The sequence below is a fragment of the Sceloporus undulatus genome, chromosome 2, assembly GCF_019175285.1.
Source record: "Sceloporus undulatus isolate JIND9_A2432 ecotype Alabama chromosome 2, SceUnd_v1.1, whole genome shotgun sequence".
Classification (NCBI taxonomy): Eukaryota; Metazoa; Chordata; class Lepidosauria; order Squamata; family Phrynosomatidae; genus Sceloporus; species Sceloporus undulatus.
The window spans coordinates 54,400,225-54,420,413 of NC_056523.1; the positions used below are offsets into that span (position 1 = coordinate 54,400,225).

Sequence of the window (20,189 nt, forward strand, 5' to 3'; positions counted from 1 at the left end):
TCAGAAGATTAAGAATGGGGAGAGCAGCTATGAAAGAACTAGAAAAGTTTTTAAAATGTAAAGATATACAACTGAGCACAAAAGTTAGAATCATACAAGCCATTGTATTCCTTATTACCATGTATGGATGTGTGAGCTGGAAAATCAATTCATTTGAGATTTTTGCTGGAGAAGAGTGTTGAGGATCCCATGGATACCCACAAAGACAAACAAATGGGTCCTAGAGCTGATCAAGCTGGGAATCTCCCTGGAAGCCAAGATGACACAACTGAGGCTGTTGTACTTTGGACACATCATGAGAAGAGAGGACTCATTAGGAAACACAATAATGCTAGGAAAGGTGGAGGGAAGTAGAAAGAGAGGAAGGCCGCATGCTAGATAGATGGACTCTATTAAGGAGGTCATGGGTATGGATTTGAAGGAATTAAGCAGAGCAATGGAGGACAGAGAATTTTGGAGATGTCTCATCCATAGGGTTGAGACTGAGTCGAAGGCAGTTAACAACAACACCTTTTAAAAACAGACCGGTATATGGCGCTTAGGGTATCTACATTGGTGGGATTGCATTTTCCTGCTCAAATTGAGCTTTCTCCACTGAGAAAAAAAATGTAATCCTCGTGTGTTCTTCCAGTATTGTTTCTGTCTTTCTTAATCTCAGTGGAGAAAGCTTTACTTTGATCAGGAAAGTGGATGATATCATGCTGTTGTGTAGTTCTGTGCTTTCAAGTCATTTCTGACTTACGGCGACACTATATCATGGGGCTTTCTTGGCAATACAGTGGTACCCTGGGATACGAAATGACCGCGTTACGAAATTTCCGGGATACGAAAAAATTAGATAGGAAAAAACTGTTCCGGGTTACGTTTTTTTTTTCGGCTTACGAAAAATTTTTTGGTGCTTTTCGGCGCTTTTTCGCACGAAATCGCGGCTTTCCAGCGCTAGCAGCTATGGCTTTTTCGGGTTGCGAAATCTTTCGGGTTACGAACGGCGCTGCGGAACGAATTAAATTCGTAACCCGGGGTACCACTGTATTTGTTCAGAGGAGGTTTGCCATTGCCTTTCTCTGATTCTGAGAGAGTGTGACTTGACCAAGGCTACCTAATGGATTTTCATGACCAAGCAGGGATTCAAACCCTGTTCTCCAAAGTCATGGTCCAGTGCTCTGACCATTATACCATACTGGCTCCCTGATGTCATGTTGACCTCCCAACCTGCCTCCTCTGAAAAGTAAACTAATGAACCATGGTAATTCCATAATAAATTATCTGGAAGCATACCTGAAAATGAGCCCATATGTGTGTGACAGAGCAGTTTGAAAGAATTTTGCCAGGTGTCTGACTTGGATACCTGTCAAACATTCTTTTCTGCTTGAATATTACAGAAGTGAATGCCTTAGGATGCTTTCTAGCCCCTTAGAAAAGGAATCTGTGAACAAACCCCATTCCCTTGTCACGAAAAAGTTGTGACAGTTGAAAGTTGAAGGTCTTGGCAAAGATGGTGCCATGCACCTCCTCTTCCAATATTTGTCTGGCCCTTAACATCTATAAAGGTACAGAATCCAAATTTTGTAAAGTTTATTTTACACAATTCTAGAATGTTCATTACATTGTCAAGTTGGTATTGTGGGTGGACTCCTGAGAACATTAATAATTCAGTAACATTTTCATTTTTAATTGTATTTTTCTGGTCTTCTTACTTTTCTCAACAGATACTATGCTTGTCTCTGTGGACATGAAGAACTTGTACGGTACCTTCTGGCCAGCGGTAAGAGAAGTCAGTAGATACAGTGGTGCCTCGGGATACGAAATGATCAGGTTACGAAATTTCCGGGATACGAAAAAGTTGGATTGGCAAAAACTGTTTCGGGTTACGAAATATTTTTCGGGTTACGAAATTCATTTCGGCGCGAAATTCAAATGCTGCAAAGTGCAGCTATAGGCTTTCCAGTGCTAACGGAAAGCCTTTTCGGGTTACGAAATTTTTGGGTTACGAAAGGAATGGCAGAACGAATTAATTTCGTAACCCGAGGCACCACTGTACTCTTATTCGTGGGGAGATTGTGCAAAATACAGTCGCCTATCTCTGTGAAACTATATCAGAGGAAATAACAATGCTGGTCTGATAACTTAACATATTTTTCTTGCAAGAAAGACTTTTTCCTTTGTAACAGTGGCCTTAATGGAGAATTAGGTCATAAGAGTTATAGTACTAGCTTTTTGGAATTAGACCTTGGCCAGCAGTAATTACTGCTATTTTTATCCAACCTTCTTTAGTATCTTTTTGCCATAAATAAGTGTCAAATTGTTTTTCAGGTGTTTTTTTTAAAGGCAGCAAATGTAATTCAAGATTCATTGTTGGTACATGTGACACCCTTGGGTAGTAGTAAGCAGGGCTAAGAGCAAAGAGGCAGGACAGATGTAGTTCTTATTTGTCCATTTCCCCACCAGCTCATTTCATGCAAAACATTTCTAGACTGTAAACCCAAGCTAAGTTCATACAATACTTTTCTGGTCTTTTAATGTCTCTAATATGTTATCTGCTGACATCATGTCATCAGGAATCTCACCATACACCAAACACATCTAGCCTCATTTGATTTCAGAAGCTTTGCAGAGTGAAGCATGGTTATGTTTGCATGGGAGACCACTGGAAAGGAATAGGGCTTTCAGTGTAAAGAGAGCAAAGTGTTTGAGAGCTGTTTTCATTTAGAGTTGGCAGTATTGGACCAGGTGAACCAATGGTCCGAATCAGTGTAATTAACTGGTAATAAAACAAACATAAATACCTCAAAGAGGAAGAAGTTGTTTGCAGCAGGATTACAATAGTAGCATATATGAAATATGGATCTTTTTACAAGTGTACATAACCACAGTGTGACAGACAATGTTAGAAACATTACTATCTCTGTGGATTTTTTTTTAAATGGCAGGTTTTCTAGTTTTAATTTGACTGGGTATTGTTTCAGGAGCAACTATAGTCAAATTATTTGGTGCTTTTTAGCATATCAACTGCTTTTTTGTGTTGTGATCTGGAAATGACAATTTCATTGGATGTTTGTGAAGTCAAAGCAGACTTTAATCCTCCTTTGCATTAGCCTCCCAGCCTGAGGCCTGCCATCAGCACAGAACAATATACATGCAAATCACTCCTGCATTCCCAGGCTCACACAGTATATATAGACCCACTTTTTCCAGGCAAGCATTCTCTGAAGATGGTGGTGAAACGTCAGAAAGAAAATCTTCTAGAACATGTCCACATAGCCCGAAAAACCCACAAAAAATCATTGGATGTTGTTGCTATATGTATTTTCAGTTATATAATATTGGTATACTCTTAGGGACTTTGCTGAAAAGGCAAAAATGTAAATGTGGACTGGAAAAGCTTTGTGAACCCTTCTCCCTGACATCACTCAAGTTTATCAGTGTTTAATTTTAATATTTAATATGTGCGAAGAATATAATGGTTGCATTCAGAAAAATAAGCAATTTTTTTTTTACAATTTGTTATCAGGAGACAGTTGTAGTGGATTTACTCTCTGTAGTTCTTCCTGTGATAAGGAGTCAAAATCTTACCCTGGCAGTGAGCACAACTGTTAGTCATTCAAACACAGAAGCCTCTTTACAATAGTTGATTGTTGCCTTATGTAATGCTTAACTGAATAATTATCCCAAGGACACAGTGTAATCAAGGAAGCTATAACTTGAGACCAGAAGAGCTGTGCTTTGTCCTCCATGTATCACACAAGACAGGTGTTTTACTGGGAACGTCACTGCATCTTGACCCTCTTAGAAATGGAGGTTCTCTTGCCAATGCAGCTATTAAAAAGTATGTATGCAAAGGGATCTTGCAGCAACTTCAAGACTAAATGAAAGACAGAAGTTGATAGCCTATGTAGGCTCAAGTCTCTAAAAGTTCAGGCTGCCAACTTCTTCCTTTCAGTTAGTCTCAGCAAGATCAATTTGCATTCTGATTTTCCAGACTAACACGGCTATGTCTTTGAATTAAAAACTGTGTTGAACTTGGACAATTTTGTATAATACATTCCTAACACAGATCCATCTCTTTCCAAGTCTCTGGTATCCTCTGATCTACCACAAGGGACATGCTTTTGGTAGTATTTCTAATGGACCAAAGAGTGTAACCTTTCCCTATCATAGTGTTTCAGATATTCCCCCCCCTCTGTTTTTCTGTGTGTTTGATAAGTTCACACACCCTTTCTTTATGAATATAGCAGTAAAATACTGTGTGGTTAACTGAAGTTCATGTCCCATCCACACAGCATTTTTTTGTTAATTGATCAACCTTGCATTTATAGCAAGACAGCAAAGAAAGAAACTTTACCTTATAGGTAAGGTTTAATTTTATTTCATTAACTCTGCTTTGAACCTGAAGAACGTGTGAATGCTTGCAGTGAAACCTTTATTTGTTTGTACTGGACCTTTGTTTTTGTTTTGTGTTTTGGCAAGGTGGTAGAGCATTTTGGTTTTCCTTCTGAGGTAAAATATCATCTGTTACTTTTAGTTTTTTAAAAGTATGAACATAATCAAAACCATGCTGGATCAAACCATAGACTTGTTTAGTGCAGCATCCTGTTTCCCTTGTGATCAGACTCATGCTTCTGGGAAGCCCCCGAACAGGACATGAGCACAACAGCAGCTTTCATATTGTGCTTCCCAGCAATTGATATAAAGAAGCGTACTGCCTCTGGTACTGGAGGGAATATATATCCTTCCAGACTATCCCCTGATAGCAATATTGTCTATGAATTTATCCAAAACATTTTAAAAGCTGTTCAATTTAGTAGCCATAATTCCATTTTATGGTGGCAAATTCCATAATTTAATTATGTGTTATGTGAAGAAATCATTCCCTTTTTCTGTCCCAAATCTCCTGCCATTCAACTCCAGTGACCCTGGGTTCAGTGAGAGAAGAGCTTGGCACATGCATACTCCTCCTTCAAATCTGTAAGTTTCTATATAGTGCGGGACAGACTGCCTGAAAAGGGCGGTCTGCCAGCAGCCTAATTTCCTCCGGAGGGAAGCTGCAGCCTCCAAACCGCACGGCTTCCCTCAGGAGGAAAAAGAACCCGGAAAAAAGGGTTCTTTTTGAGCCGCAGGGGTGGCGTAACAAGTGCGCCAGTGGCGCACTCGTTATGTAAGTACCGTGCAGCGCTTACGTAACAATGGTGGCGCCCATGTACACAGGGTGCCGCCATTGTTACACTGCCCGCACGTACTAGAGTTAGGGACTATGCGGTTGCCATGCGCTCCCTAACCCTAGCCTCGGTGCTGGTACGCTATTTTTGGGCGGTATGTACCACGCCAATGATACTTATAATAAGGTTTCATAGCTAAATACATAATTGTTAACTTTATAGGTGCAAAATGTGAAGCAAACACTTTTGATGGGGAGCGCTGTTTATATGGAGCCCTGAGTGATACTATCCGGCGGGTGCTGAAAGAGTACAAGCAGATCACAGCAAAATGCATGAAAAGAGACTACTATGACGTCTTCCTTCAACGGTGAGATGTATCCTGCTGTCAGCAGAAGGGTTGCTATGTATTGGCATGCTTTCTCCTGTTTCCATTGATCTGCCATGCCTGAACTTGAGAAGAGTGACTTCTTGGTTTTACTGTAACACATTATACATGAGCCTGCCCTGGGAGACAGCTCAGAAGCTTCAGGTAGTACAGAACTTGGCTGGCAGAATTTTAATTGTTTAACTGAATCAAATTGCTTCAGTTTTGGACTATTTATTTAATTTATATTCCACCTTTCTCCCAGCATGGGATTGAAGGTGGTGTATCACAATATTTTGTCTGTCCATCTGTCTGTCTTCCTGCTTCTGAAACCAATTCAAAGTGATGACACTTCATAAAGAGTTTGGGACATGCATGCACCTCCTTCCATATTGCCCTGCCCGTGTTTTAAGGTCATTATTTCAAGTGCTTTCTTTCCATACCAGAGACACACTGTGGTATGCACTAAGGAGCAGACCTTTTTTTAATAATGAAACACCACTTCAAGAATGTCCTCTTAAAGTACAGTGGATGCCAGCATTACAGTCTTCCTAAACTATATTATGACTGTATTGACTCAGTATGCTTGCAGGTTTTGATTCTTTATGTTAGTTATAAAGGATTTTGTGTTCTGTTTAAGTAATATTTGTCTTCTAACTTTAAAAGTGGACAGAAAGGTGTCAAAGGAGCTGTTGGCAGTTATGTTGGTACCAATAGATGCCATGTTGAAGTTTCCCATACATAAGATGAAACCTATGAGCCACATCACAAGTGGAAGCTATTATGTATACATCTACATGCATGGGCATGTGCATGTTCATTCTCTGTGTCTCACATACATTCAATATTACTAGTATTTTAGGACTGCACAGCCTTTTTTGCTTTTGATGAACAAAATGCTTCCAAGTATTGAATCTGCCCAGCATGTGGATCCTTTCGTTCCAGTTTTTCCGAATTTCTCTGACATCTCCCCCCCCCCCCCCACTTTCATTGCAGGCTTCTGGAACAGGGCTATCAGAGTGACATTGTCTTTATTGTCCATGGGAAGTCTTTCTGTGCTCATCGCTGCATACTTGGTGCTCGAAGTGCATATTTTGCAGAAATGTTTGAGACCAAGTGGAAAGGAAAGAATGTCATTGCACTGAAGCATCCACTGGTGAGAAAATCCACACTTTGTTTTTTCCAGGGTGTGTCAGGTGGTGCATTTGTATCTATCATTAACCATGAGTTGGAAGGCCCAGAGGTTGTGCAATAAAGTGGAGGAGCAGTGTAATTTCAGAAAAGCCTATGCTAACAACACATTTGGTAATATTTTGGCTCTGCCTGCCCTCTTGTCCCCATTTACAATCTTACCTTGTCATACAAGTTGAAGGCAGAACCAGAAAGTGCTGAAAATTGGTTCAGCATATCTGATTAGCTTTGGGCTCTAATGTTAAGCTAATCTTAAACAAAAATATACAGATTTGGCAAACATGATTGTATATTTGTATACTTCCATGAAGTGGAATCAAAAATTAGTACAAGAGTAGATTCTTTTTGACAGCTCTCATTCCTTAAAGCCAGTACTGTTTTTTTTTAAAGTCCTAATTGAATAGCATAAGGAGCTCATGTGTACTTGAGAGCCTTTGGTTCTTTTAACAATGGACCATTGTGGGGTTTTTTTTAATGCTCTTCTCTAAAATTGCTAAGGCACTTACAAAAATAAAAATAGTTTTGCTTCCTACAGGAATGTTTTCATAGACTCACCAAAAAATCTGTTTAAGAGAAACATCAAACAGTGTCCATATAGAATTCAAGAGTAGTCTTCATAGTTGATAATTCCAAAGACAGCTGTTATATAAGTGTATGTATGCATGTTCAAACATGCATGCATACACAATATATATTTTATTTTTGTTTTTAAATGTTGTATCTCCCTTTCAACAGCCATCTGTATGGCTTTGTCTTATATGTACTACATGTCTGCACTGTATATTGTATGTGCATCCATAGTGTTCAGGAAAATGCCTTTCATGAATTACACATACTGGCATATGTGGCTGGACTAAGGGTGAAAACAAAATATGTTTTGTTGTTTGTTAGAATGCAAAATTTCATTTGTAGCTTTCATTTCACAAAAATAAAAAAGGTGGTGGGCTTCATTCTTTTTAAGGTCTCATAAGAGACTGTCTGGTTTCCTTTGTCAGACTGAGGTGGTGAATTTGTCGGGTGCTTTATGAGTGGAGATCTTTATTTACCATGCACTGAACTATCTTTCTATGTGTTTTGCTATGTCTTGTCTTGTGAAAACTTGGATAATTTAAATACGTAATATGAAGTTTTTAAAATGAATGAAAAATGAATGTAAATCTGTTTGGAAGGGAAAACAAAGAAATGGTTTGGGATTGTATTAAATAATATGCAGATTATGGAAAGAGCAATTGTGGCAATTAATATTTAGCTGCAGAAAAACACAAGAGTCATCTTGTTTTATTGTTCCAAAGGTTTAGAATCCTTTTTGTAATAGTCTACCTGTCATTGCTTCTGTATGACCATTTCTCATTTTAAATCTCCCGATTATTACCCATTATGTTTTTATCAGCGATACACTGTCATTGTACAGGGAGGTTCATTCAACAATTAAAATTAATAGTAATTTAAACATTCTGCATATATCAACACAATCTTCCCTCTCATACTTTTGGTTTTGAAATTAATGTAGTGCACAATTGCTAGAATAAATTACAGAACATCACTGTTTTCATCTGTATTGAGGTTGGAGTACTGTAGGTATAAATTAAGTGCAAGATACATATCAAAGCCAGTTGGGAAAAGCTCTTCATATTGAATTGTAGAAATAACAATCCAATAAATAGGATGTACAAAGCAAATTACCTGTTTTATCAGTTCTCTTCCATGGTATTCAGTCTTTCTAAATAGTGCCCTTCTTTCTAAATAAATACATATTGTTGCACATTTTACAAAGGACAATGTATTGAAAATGGAAATCTCTACAAAATTTTGTTCCAGTGTAGAATGCTGTTTTAACCCATGCTTGCTTAAAGTTACAGATGTCAAATCCAGGACCTGTTCTATACATGTAGCAAAATAATGTGGTTCATATAATCCTGAAGTGTACCACTTGAGACTGCAGGTGAGGGTGACATTTGAAATGTTCCCTGACATTGTTTTTTTAAAAACTTAACCAAATTCCTTGAAGTAAACAATCCTCTATTGGGGGTATGCTCTAGGCTACCCTCCTTACTTCTAAGCTGATGTTTTTGCAGATTTTTTTTTCCATATTTGGGTACTCAAAATGTGATTCCTTTACCTATGTCTGAAGGGGAGTACTGCATTCTACCATCTTATCTTGCTGCATGAATACTACACAGTCAGCAAACCAGCTTCGGCATCTCTAAAACATAGTCTTGTTTTTAACTTTTTGAAGAAGACAGTGAGACTAATACAGCTCACTGCTCCCAGGCTAACATTACCATAGAATCTACAAGACATAATAGATAGGGAACCTCGTTGTCCAAACTGGCAAATGCTGATTGGAATTGGAGTTCAGAAACACAGAGAGATCCATAGGATCCTATCCTTGTTCTAAGCCCTCTTTACCATTTAGGTTACCTCAGTAATATTAGTGTTTGTTTCAAGCAATGGCATGGTACAACCTCTGTAAATAACCAGTTTCATTCCTTATGTAGATCAACCCAGCTGCCTTTGGCTCCCTTCTGCAGTACCTCTATACAGGTAAATCTGGTCATGTGCTGTGATGTATTATAGCTATAGTTGCTGCACTTGAGTTTGTCCTCATTTGAAACAAATCTGTACGTATGTAAAAGTTAAGGAAATAAGTGGGAAGGGGGACGTCTTGTTGTACATTGAAGACAACCCGATTCATTTATTTTAGTGTGACATGTTGTGGATTAAAATCCAATTCCTTAAGTGTCCTGAACTGATTTAAATTCACAGGAATTTATGATACATCATTTAGTCTTGAAGGTGCCATTAGAAAACTTTCTCCTGTTACTTCTTTTATTTTTACACTGAAACAGACTAACGCTGCTATGTTTTCGAAAATCCATAAACCTATGTACCCCACATAATTTTCTGCTCAAAATGTGCTGGTTTCTCAGATGAAGACTAAGCTGATGGAGTCTTTTAGGTATAAAGAGTAGGCAGGTGAAATGAAATAATAGCCTTGAAGCAGAGGTATGGAGCTGTACAGGATGTTTCAACCGCTGATCATTCTTCAGTGCTTTACTGAGACTTACCCCAAGTTTCTAAGGGTTCTTCTAAAAGATCAATTTAAAATAGTCTAAAAGTGTACTTCAATCCTTTATGGGCCAAGAACCTTGATGATTGAGGGAGCATCTCAAAGACTGAAGTTTGTTGGGTTTGGGGTGGAGGGAATCCTGCTGTGAGTTTCAGTAGCGGGGTCTATATAGTATGGGAGGACATGGGAAAGGACTTTCTTGGCTGTGGCACTCCAATTGTGATGTTAGGGCTGATTTCATTTCAATGCCAGGAAAAACATGGCTATTTATGAAAGTCTCTGGGACCTTACACATTATCTCTGTGTGGTTTTGAATTGTTGTAACCTTTTCAATCTGTTTTTAACTTTCTGAATTGTTTAATATAGTTTAATCTATTTAAATTATGTTTATTGCTTTAAATTGTTTTGATCTTCTTAAATTGATTTTATTTGTGCATCACCCTTGGATCTCATGATAGAGAACATAAATATTTTAATAAAAAATACCAATAGTTACTTTCAGTCAGTTATAGAGAATCCAGACACTTTCCTCCACCATAGTACTTTGTTGTTGGATTAGTCCTTTTATTGAAGCATTTGAATAACAATATGTCATTTCCTGAACAGACAGATATTCTTTCCTACCTCAGTGCTTTTGGAGGTGCTATATGGAATATACTTATATTAAGGGTTGTAACATCTCTAGCTAAGAATAAAGCTTGAAGCTGTATAGTGTATGTTTTAGGGACCTGCCTGCAACATTCACCAGATACTGGCCAAAAGATTTTGGTTATGCAGTACACTTAAATCCCATATGAACTTGTCATTCTCCCCTTTCTTCTGTGAAACATGATTTTAATACTTTAGTCTTAAAATACTACGAAATGTAAAAAAAAAAGTAACACATACCTGTACACATGCTTTTGACAGATAGGTACATTGGGTTAAGCGTCTAGAAGAGATTTTGGTTTGGTCATTCTGTTTTTAAAAGAAATAGATTTAACAAATTAAACTGGACATGGCATCCTTCTGGACATTTTTATATATGGACATGTTTTGTTAGAATATTGATATATAGCCAGTTCACTCATTGTGGATTAATTTTTTTTTTATTGTAAAACAACGAAAGATGGAAACATCCAAATGATGAAACAATTTTTTTTTTCAGGCCTTGCCTTTGAACATTTTTGTAAGAGTGAGTTCTTACTCTACTAACTATACATGGTTGGTTTTGGAAAACATAAATGTAGTATTTCCTCAAGCCACAGTGTGTTACTGGAGCTAACATTTGGAACTTCAGTTTGTAAGGAAGGGTTATACCTTGCTGAATAACAACAGCAGTGACAAAAAAAGATACTGATTGAAAGAATCATTTGTTTTTGTTCTATTTCTCTTTGCCAGGCCGATTAGACATAGATGTTGAATATGTGAGTGACTGCAAAAGATTGGCTAAGCAATGTCGGCTCCAGGATCTCATTGAAGACTTGGAAACCAAGTGTAAAAAGGTCTATGAATTTGGTAAGTCTCTCAATCACGCTGCTGTTCTTTACACCCCAGGGTTTGGGCTACTACATTGATCCCCCTTGGGACTGGAGAACCTCAGCTCCCAGCTGCACCCCAAGCCCAATAGAAATAATGTTACTGTCACTCCTATACTTATGTTTATATTTATATATATGTTAGCTTGAGCAGTAAAGTAAAAACAATGGCTACTTTTTCATATTCATGTGAAGCTGGAGTGAGCTGCATGAAGCTCTGAAGTCCCTTTTGATTCCTCTTTTTCACAGCAAAAAGAATGAAAGCGTGGGCCTGATGAGTCTTAACTATGGGGCGAAGCAGACCTCCCCGAAGGAGCAGCTTCTGGCTGCCCCTTTGAGCATCAGATTGGGCCGTGGCAACTGCACTCTGTGGTCCCAATCTGGCATTTTTCCAGCCCAAAAAGAAGCAGCAAAATGCTGCTCCATTTTGGGATGGAAAAAAGATACCTCTTTTGCCGCACCAGCGACTCTTCTGCAGTTCTGTGGCATGTGGCGTCTAATCACTGCACCACAGGAAAGTCCCAAGGCAGCCTGCTGTCTGGTCAGGTGGGTGGTGTGATGTCAGTTTAGAGGCAGAGTCGGGAAGTGCAGCATGCGGTCCCACACCACCCTGAAGCTGGCTCTTTTTGCTGGTACTGGCAGTATAATAGTATTCCACAGCCATGGCACTCAAACAGAAAAAGATATTTTTGTGTTCACACAGTAAATGTTTTAGACCAGGTACCATAAGGCTAAGTTTAATGCCTGCACAGGCTATTTTACAAAAGAAGATAGTTCTTAAAATAATCTCAGCTTAGTTCATTTAGTCCTTTAAAGCTCAAAAGCAGCATTTTGAATTGGATCCAGAACCAAATACCAACTAAGGATCAGAATTATATTGCTGCTACATTTTGGACTAATTGTAGCTCCTAGATATTCTTCAGAGGCAGGCTCATGTAAAGGGCATTTCAGTAGTCTAGCCAGGAGGTGGACAAAGTGAGGGTAATTGAGGCTATGTCTGTTGCTGTCAGCACTTGTGTAGATCAATCATAGATAACTTCTTCAAACTTTCAAAATGCCTTTCCACTGATGAGGGATAAGTTGGCTTGTTACCTATTCTGAACAATTGAAATATCTGTTCATTACAAATTATAGCAATAGCAAGTACATTTCTATACCGCTTGTCAATGTACTTAAGCACTCCCTAAGCGGTTTACAGAGTTTAAGCTAATTGCCCCCAACAATCTGGGTACTCATTTTAGTGACCTCGGAAGGATGCAAACCTGAGTTGAGCTTGAGCCCTTTTGAATTCACAACCTTATGGTTTGTGAGTGAGTGGCTGCAGTACAGGCATTTAACCACTGCACCACCAGGACTCCTAATTCAGCCTCCATTGTAAGTGGGTATACTATGCATGTGCCAACAACACCCTTATGGGACTGTAATTGTTAACTGAAGTGCTTGCAGTACTCTTACATTTAACTTTTCTCATGCCATATCAGATGGCACCAGGGTGTGGTTTTGTAATCAGTTTCTTGATTAATATCTTTAAAGCACCATGTTATCTTCCTTTAAGCTAAGCATTCACTAAGTTTTTTAGCTAAGTTTTTTTTAAAAAAAATCCTTCACTCTCCTTGTTGAGGATGCTAGAATCCCCATAGATTCATGTGAACCTTGCATAATCTGGGATATACATTTCCTGCCGAGCTTCTTTTATTGTGTCTTTAAATGCTCCCCCCCCCATCCTAAAGAGCCTTGAGCCCTTTGGTTGTCTCTTTCAAATGCTCCCCTCATTCTTGAAAAATTAAATATGTGGTCAAATGCAAGAAGCTACAGTCTCCATGTGTCTGTTATAGAAGTCATGTTTAGCACTATCTTATGAAGACAGAAGATGTGCAAGCAAGATAAATGGCTTGCCAAGCTTTTCTGCTCATCCAGGCGTATGTCCTGCATCAAGTGGACTTGCCTGTATTTATGACTGGAAACATTTATTTGTGTCTATGTGTACTTTGTTTTCTTCAGAATAACTGGCTAGTTGTTCTCTTAATGTAAGGGTGAGGAACTGCAGTCATTATCAGTTTTTACCACCATAGCTACTGTTAAGGGATGATGGGAGTTGTGGAGGGCCACACGTTCTCTGCCTCTGCTGTAATACCTTGAGAACTACTGGTACCTAACTGATGATAGAAGAATGTTTTTGGCATGAAATAAATAGAAATGCAGAGAGAATGCACTGTTTGCAACATAATATACATCACAAGATTGTGTAGATGCTTTCATGCCATAAAATCTATTCTGCCTGTGTTTTCTGCAACAGCATAACCCAGATGGAAGCTCCTTCCTACTTTCAGGGACCATATTAAGAAGGTAGTGTTCCCTCTTGCCAAGGAAGGATTGGGAAGAAATAGTGTCAGCAAATTCAGCTGACTGCCCCACCTCCAGTTTAGCATATTCTGGAACAAAGTTTCAAGAGGCAAAAGGTATAATTTCCCTATCTGCTAATGACAATGGTGCATCTTTTTAATGGTGATTTGCAGTTAGACTGTGGTAGATATCAAACAGCATCACTGTAAGATGTACACACACACACACACACACACACACACACACACACACACTAGTTTCTTTGTCCCCTAGTAATTGTAGTAGCTCTGTAAGCAGGACTTGCTACCATTTGAGGCATGTCTGATTGAGCTGATTGCTTTGAGAGAAAATTGTATTGTACTGTAGCAGTCTTCTTTTGCCCACTACTAGTGATGTGGTAAGATGAGAGTCACATGTGATAATCTGTAAAATGTCATGAACACTGACATCTCTTGGTGATGTGAGTCACTTGAGATTGGTGGAGAGCTCAGTTCAAAACTCACTTGAGTTATGCTTGCCAGACTAGCTTTGTTTTTGACACAGTATTAACTTGTTAATCGGCACAGGAATACTTTCTTATGACTCTACTTTGTAGACTAACCAAGTTTTCTTAATAGCCACAGTGATTACTGCTTTATTGTGTCTGTTGGTTAAAAAACCTCACAAGCAACAAACATTTTATACTGAAGAGAAGAGTCCCTTCCCCTTGTCTTTTAAATCTGCTTTATGTGTGTTAATCCCAAGGATAAACATTGCTTCCTGAAATAAAGACCATGTGGCAGAAAGCTGGTAAAATAGGGTTATAAGGATGGGAGACAGGGAGCTAGCCCAGTGCAACAATCATAAGTAAAACTAGTGCTACACCATAAATTCATATCTCTTGTTAATGATTTAGTATTGAGCTCAACAGATTATTTCACTATACTGGTTATTCTGGCATCTCTATACAGCAAGGGTAACATGTATATGCGTAGTGTAATCCATAATACAACTGCTGAATATAACCCTCAGTCTACACTGCTCTTCTTTAGGTACCCTTGAAATTTGTACTGAAATGAATCTCTTCTGCAAGTAGAATTGGCTACAGTTCATCTGGTAGAAGCCAAAGAATCTTAGTTTTCAATGAAAACAACACTCATGGTTGTGGAACTGGTTTGTAAATATGTAGGCAGTGTTCACACAGTAGCGCTATACCAAGTTATTGCCTAATCTCTCCTGACATTATTTCTGTGGCTTCATTGGATCCATTTACATAGCAAAGCAATCTTTAAGCCCAAGCATTTGGTTCCTTAGAACTTAAACGTGGCCCACATAATCCTAAACTATTTGCCCTACTTTGATGTGTTCTGATGGAGGTGGGAGTGAGTGGCTCTATGTAAGATTTTGGTTTTTGCTTGTATTTACATGAGCTGGGGATTGGGGCATTCTCAGCCTCTTCCCCCCGCATTCTGTTTTCTCCTTTATGAGTATTTGGGGCACCACGGGTGGATCTTTTCTGTAAACTGTATAGCCTAGGTGTAAGTCAGTGAGTTTATCCTCATTCTGCAGTACTGGGAATGAGTCCAAAAGAGACCAACTGGCTGCTCCAGTCCCGGTTGGCCCACTCATCCTGGGACCACGGAGACTGAACGCTGTGGTCAGAAGCCACACTTTTTGGTCCGTGTGTTTTGGGCCTGATTTGTAGAAAGCTATCCAGTGATGTTTGAGGCAAAATTAAAACTAGGACATTGCAACTCTCATGATACACTGGGATTTTTTTCATTGATTTTCCCCCTCTCTGAGGTAGTGCTAGCATTTCTAACCTTGGATGCTATACAAGAGAGATCAGAAATAAACAAACTTGCCCAAAGATTCATGTTCACTAGCTATGATTTGTTTGACTCCTCTCAGTTATAAGGATCTGAGGAGGAGAAAGAGGAATAATAATGGCTTACCAACTCAAGATTTATGCTGAATAATTATAGCTTGCTTGTGGCCCCTGTTTGTATATTTTTCTATCCATCAGAACCTCCATATAGGAAGCATAGCCTTCACTAATTGCAGCATTGGGAATCACGTAGCCCTCCAGATTTTGGACTGCAATTCTCAGCAACTCTAGCCAACGTAGGGAAGATACTGGGAGTTTAAGTGTAGTAGCATCTGAAAGACTTCACCATTCCACCCCACCCCCTCAGCGATTGAGATCTTTCTTATAAGGTTGTTGATCACCAAAGTAAATGTTATACACACAGTCATTGCATTTAGTAGTTTTTATGGTGAGAGGAATTTTCAGGCCCCAGCCCAGATTAAGGAAATTTAACCTAATGTGTGAATTGGGAGAGTGGCAAATCTTTCATTGGAGTTTTTCCAAAATGCAAATAACAGGTCTTAACTGGGATTGTGGTATATTTCATTTATATCTTGTTTTTCCCCAATACTGAGTCATACGAAGACATAAGTTAAAATGTATGAAAAGTTATTGTTAAACAAGCTGTAGATTTAAAACCCTTTAAAACAAGCCTGCTAAAAGATAAATAAATTCTTGCAGTCAATTCCTAAAAGCATTTCACAACAAAAGAATTTTCACTTGCCCATAGAAGGATAGCATGGAGGGAGCAATCCTAGCTAATGTAAAGAGGAAGTTACAAAGCCTGGGAGCAGCCACCAAGAAGAACCTCTCCTGTGTTCCTCCCAAATTTGCCTGGGAATGTGGTGCGACTAAAAGAAGAGCCTACCCTAAAGATTTTGGAGCTTGGATAGGCTGGTTTAATGAGATACAGTCCTTCAGATAGTCTGGACCCAAACCTCATAGGCTTTTATCAGTTGTGACCAGAACTTTAAATTGTGCTTGGAATGGACAGCAGCCTATGGAGCTGTTGCAACAAGGAAGTTCTGTGATCCCTGTAGACAGGCCTAGTAGACAATCTGCTTGCAGCTCTTTTTGCATGCTAAAGTTTCTAAGCATTCTTCAAAGACAGCCTCATGAAAAACATCACAGTTATTCAAACAGGATGCAACTGTGTGCCACTGTGGCCTGATCAGAGATTTCCAGAACTGAACACAGAATCATAGAATAATAGAGTTGGAAGAGACCGCAAGGGCCATCCAGTCCAACCCCCTGCCATGCAGGAAATCAAAGCATCCCCGATAGATGGCCATCCAGCCTCTGTTTAAAGACTTCCAAGGAGGGAGATGCCACTACACTCCGAGGGAGTTTGTTCCACTGTCGGACAGCCCTTAGTGGAACACACTCCACTGGCTTTAACTGTACAAATGCACTCTTGGCCACCACAGGAACCTGGTCTCCACAGTGGAATCTAGAAGTACACTGGAATGAATTGCATCTTCAGGGAAGAGTAACCCCAGCCAGCACATGGTGATTCCTTATTTCCTAGTATGCCTTTTGCTGACCATGAGCACCTCTGCTTTATCTGGAGGCAGATATTTTTGCATTCATGTAATCCATTGCTGATGCCAAACAGTGTTTTAACACAAAAACAACTTCCTTGAAATTAGGGGCAAAGGAGAAAAAGAGATGGGGGCCAACAGCATACTAGTGACATCTGAACTCAAAACCGTGGAGAGCCTCTCCCAATGATTTAATGTATATTAAATAGTATGTGAGACAAAATTGAACCACGAGGGGCTCCAGTGGCCTGGGAATCCCCTAGCACCACCACCTTTGGGGTTCTTCTATCTAGAAAAGAATGGAGCCACTTAGGAGCTGCTTAGGGAGCTGGGTATGTTTCTCCTGGGTAAGATAGTTAAGAGGTGACCTGATAGCCATGTTAAAATATTTGAAGGGGTATCATATTGAGGATGGAGCAAACTTGTTTCTGCTTCTCCAGAGACTAGGATACAGAGCAATGAAATCAAACTATAGGAAAAGAGATTCCACCTAAACTTTTGGAAGAACTTCTTGATGGTAAGATCTGTTCAACAGTGGAACATGCTACCTAGGAGTGTGGTGGATTCTCCTTTGGAGGTTTTTAAACAGAGGCTGGATGGCCATCTGTTGGGAGTGCTTTGTTTGTGTTTTCCTGCATGGCAGAAGGTTGGACTGGATTGCCCTTGAGGTGTCTTCCAACTCTATAATTCTACAGTAAAAAACAGTAATTCCAAGCTGCATCCCAATGAGGCTGCCCTGGAGTATGCGATGGTTGGTGTTATCAAAACCAGCAGAAACAACAGGAACACGTTCCCTTGTCCAGTTCCCAGGGAAGGTCATTAACTGGTGAGCAGAACTGTCTCTGTCTCATAACTAGACCTGAAGCCAGACTGAAATAGATCTATACAGAGATGAAAAGGATCTGGGTTAGGCCTCCCCTGCTTCAGTTTACTTTACAGATGTCTTGCTTAGTGTGGGCTGAAAGTGCATTGATATGTTTGATTGCACTCAAATAATTTGCATAATAAAACAGTATTCATGTTTTTTCTGTAATTAGAATTTTTGAATTTTGTTTTTGTTTTGCTTCTTCCAGTCTCTTCCAAGCCAGGGACCTGTGTGAAGGTGCTGACGATTGAGCCTACAGGTAACTCAAGGCTACAAGAAGACCTGGCTCTGTTAGCAGACTGTGCCCTGCCAGCTGAACTCAGGGTAAGGAAAGCATTAATTTTCCTTGACGCCATCCCCTTTCCTTACTGAATCCTTCCACTTCTGTATTCTTCCCCTTTGGCTGTTTTCTTTGGGCCACACAGTTGCCTTTTGGGTGCTTTTGAAGTCCCATTTCCATGCTGCAAGGATGACAATCCAGAAATTATTTCTTCTTAACTTCCCCCTCCTTTTACATTTGATCCACTCTTAGATCTACTCTTTGAACTGCATGCATGTTCCTATGGAAGAGATTGTCTTGCAGTAGACCTCCATGGGAATATCTTAACACTACTATACTGTGAAAGGGTCTGGAAAGATGGTTCCCATGAAAGAAATTAGTTTGGAATGATCTGCTTTTCTGTGTTTGGTTATAACATTCCCACATACTTCCTCATTTCCCTATAGTTTACATTGCTGATGGGTGTGAGCAGGGGAAGGAGAAGCATTATTATTATTATTATTATTATTATTATTATATTTGTATCCTGGTCTTTTCCTAGAACTGGAACTCAGAGCCTCAGAGCGGCTTCACAATATTAAAAGAACAATACAATTAAAAACATAAAAAGAAGTGCATTAAAAAGGAATTAAATTATTACAATGCTAAAATAGATAGCTATTAAAATAATAAACTACATTTTGAAAAGATAAAACTGTGTAAAACATTTTAAAATGAAACAACAAATTATATTGTAGATATTAAGATACCTAGGCACATTTCAGTGTTTCAAGAGCAAAAGGTGGTCCTAAATCCTCTCATAAGAAAGCACTTGAATTCCCATGAAAAGTCGCCTGTCAACCCCATGAATTTCATAGTTTTCTTAGGCAAGGAATACTCAAGAGGTGATTTTGCCAGTTCTTTCCTTTGAAATATAGGCTGTAGCAGTTAATATTCATTCGTGGTCTCCCATCCAAGTACTTACCAGTGCTGACCCTGCTTACCCAGAGGGGATCTGGTGCATTTGGGATATTTAGGCCCTATAACCATCTCAGATAATTTTCTTGGAGAAGGCGTTTTCTTGTGGTAGCAAAGGCTGTATTGTCCTTCTAGATTTTTTTTTTCTGGAAAAGCTAAATAAAAAGAGTATGTTGTGTGAATATCAAACTTCTAATCCATGTGAAATTGGATTGATTGACTGATTGATTGATTGATTTCAAGGATTTATATCCTGCTTTTCTCCGAAGCCACTTTGCATATTGCAGTATAGTACACAAATGCTATTCAACATTTACATGAAGCTGCTGGAAGAGATCATCCGGAGATACGGGGCGCGGTGTTATCAGTACGCTGATGACACCCAAATAGTCTTCTCTGTGTCTCCGACTGATGCAGTGACTAAGGAGGGAATCTCTCCTCTAAATGCCTGCTTGGAGTCAGTAATGGGCTGGATGAGGGAAAACAGACTCAGTTTGAATCCGGAGAAAACGGAAGTACTGGTGGTAGGTTCTCCTGGTCCGGGGAAGGAAATTGTTCCACCTGTCCTGAATGGGGTCACGCTCCCTGTGAAGGACTCTGTTCGCAGCCTGGGGGTGCTCCTGGACTCGTCGCTCCACCTCACATCTCAGGTGGATGCAACGGTCAGGAGCACCTGTTTTCAGCTTTGGCTGATACACCAGCTGCGTCCCTACCTGGGCCGGGCTGACCTTGAAACCGTGGTGCATGCTCTGGTAACCTCTCGTTTGGACTTCTGTAACGCGCTCTACATGGGGCAACCCTGGTACCAAACTCGGAAGCTGCAATTGGTGCAGAACATGGCTGCTAGACTGGTCACTGGATGCTCCAGGGCCAGTCATATAACACCTGTATTGAAAGACCTCCATTGGCTGCCCATTCGCTTCCGAGCGCAATACAAGGTGTTGGTTATTACCTATAAAGCCCTAAATGGCTTGGGCCCAGGGTACTTGGAGGACCGCCTCTCCCCATACAATCTGCCCCGCACTCTCAGGTCGGGTGGGAAACATCTCTTGTCTATTC

The 20,189-nt window shown here is 39.7% G+C and overlaps 1 protein-coding gene across 1 annotated transcript in view; it reads left to right on the top strand.

The window, feature by feature from the left end:
- Positions 1-20,189, top strand: part of ABTB1 (ankyrin repeat and BTB domain containing 1) — a 57,276-nt gene that overhangs the window by 8,530 nt on the left and 28,557 nt on the right. The window contains exons 2-7 of the mRNA XM_042447464.1: positions 1,710-1,765; positions 5,379-5,523; positions 6,517-6,676; positions 9,210-9,255; positions 11,162-11,278; positions 18,102-18,217. Coding sequence (XP_042303398.1) covers positions 1,710-1,765; positions 5,379-5,523; positions 6,517-6,676; positions 9,210-9,255; positions 11,162-11,278; positions 18,102-18,217 — 640 coding nt within the window. The remainder of the gene's footprint in view (positions 1-1,709; positions 1,766-5,378; positions 5,524-6,516; positions 6,677-9,209; positions 9,256-11,161; positions 11,279-18,101; positions 18,218-20,189) is intronic.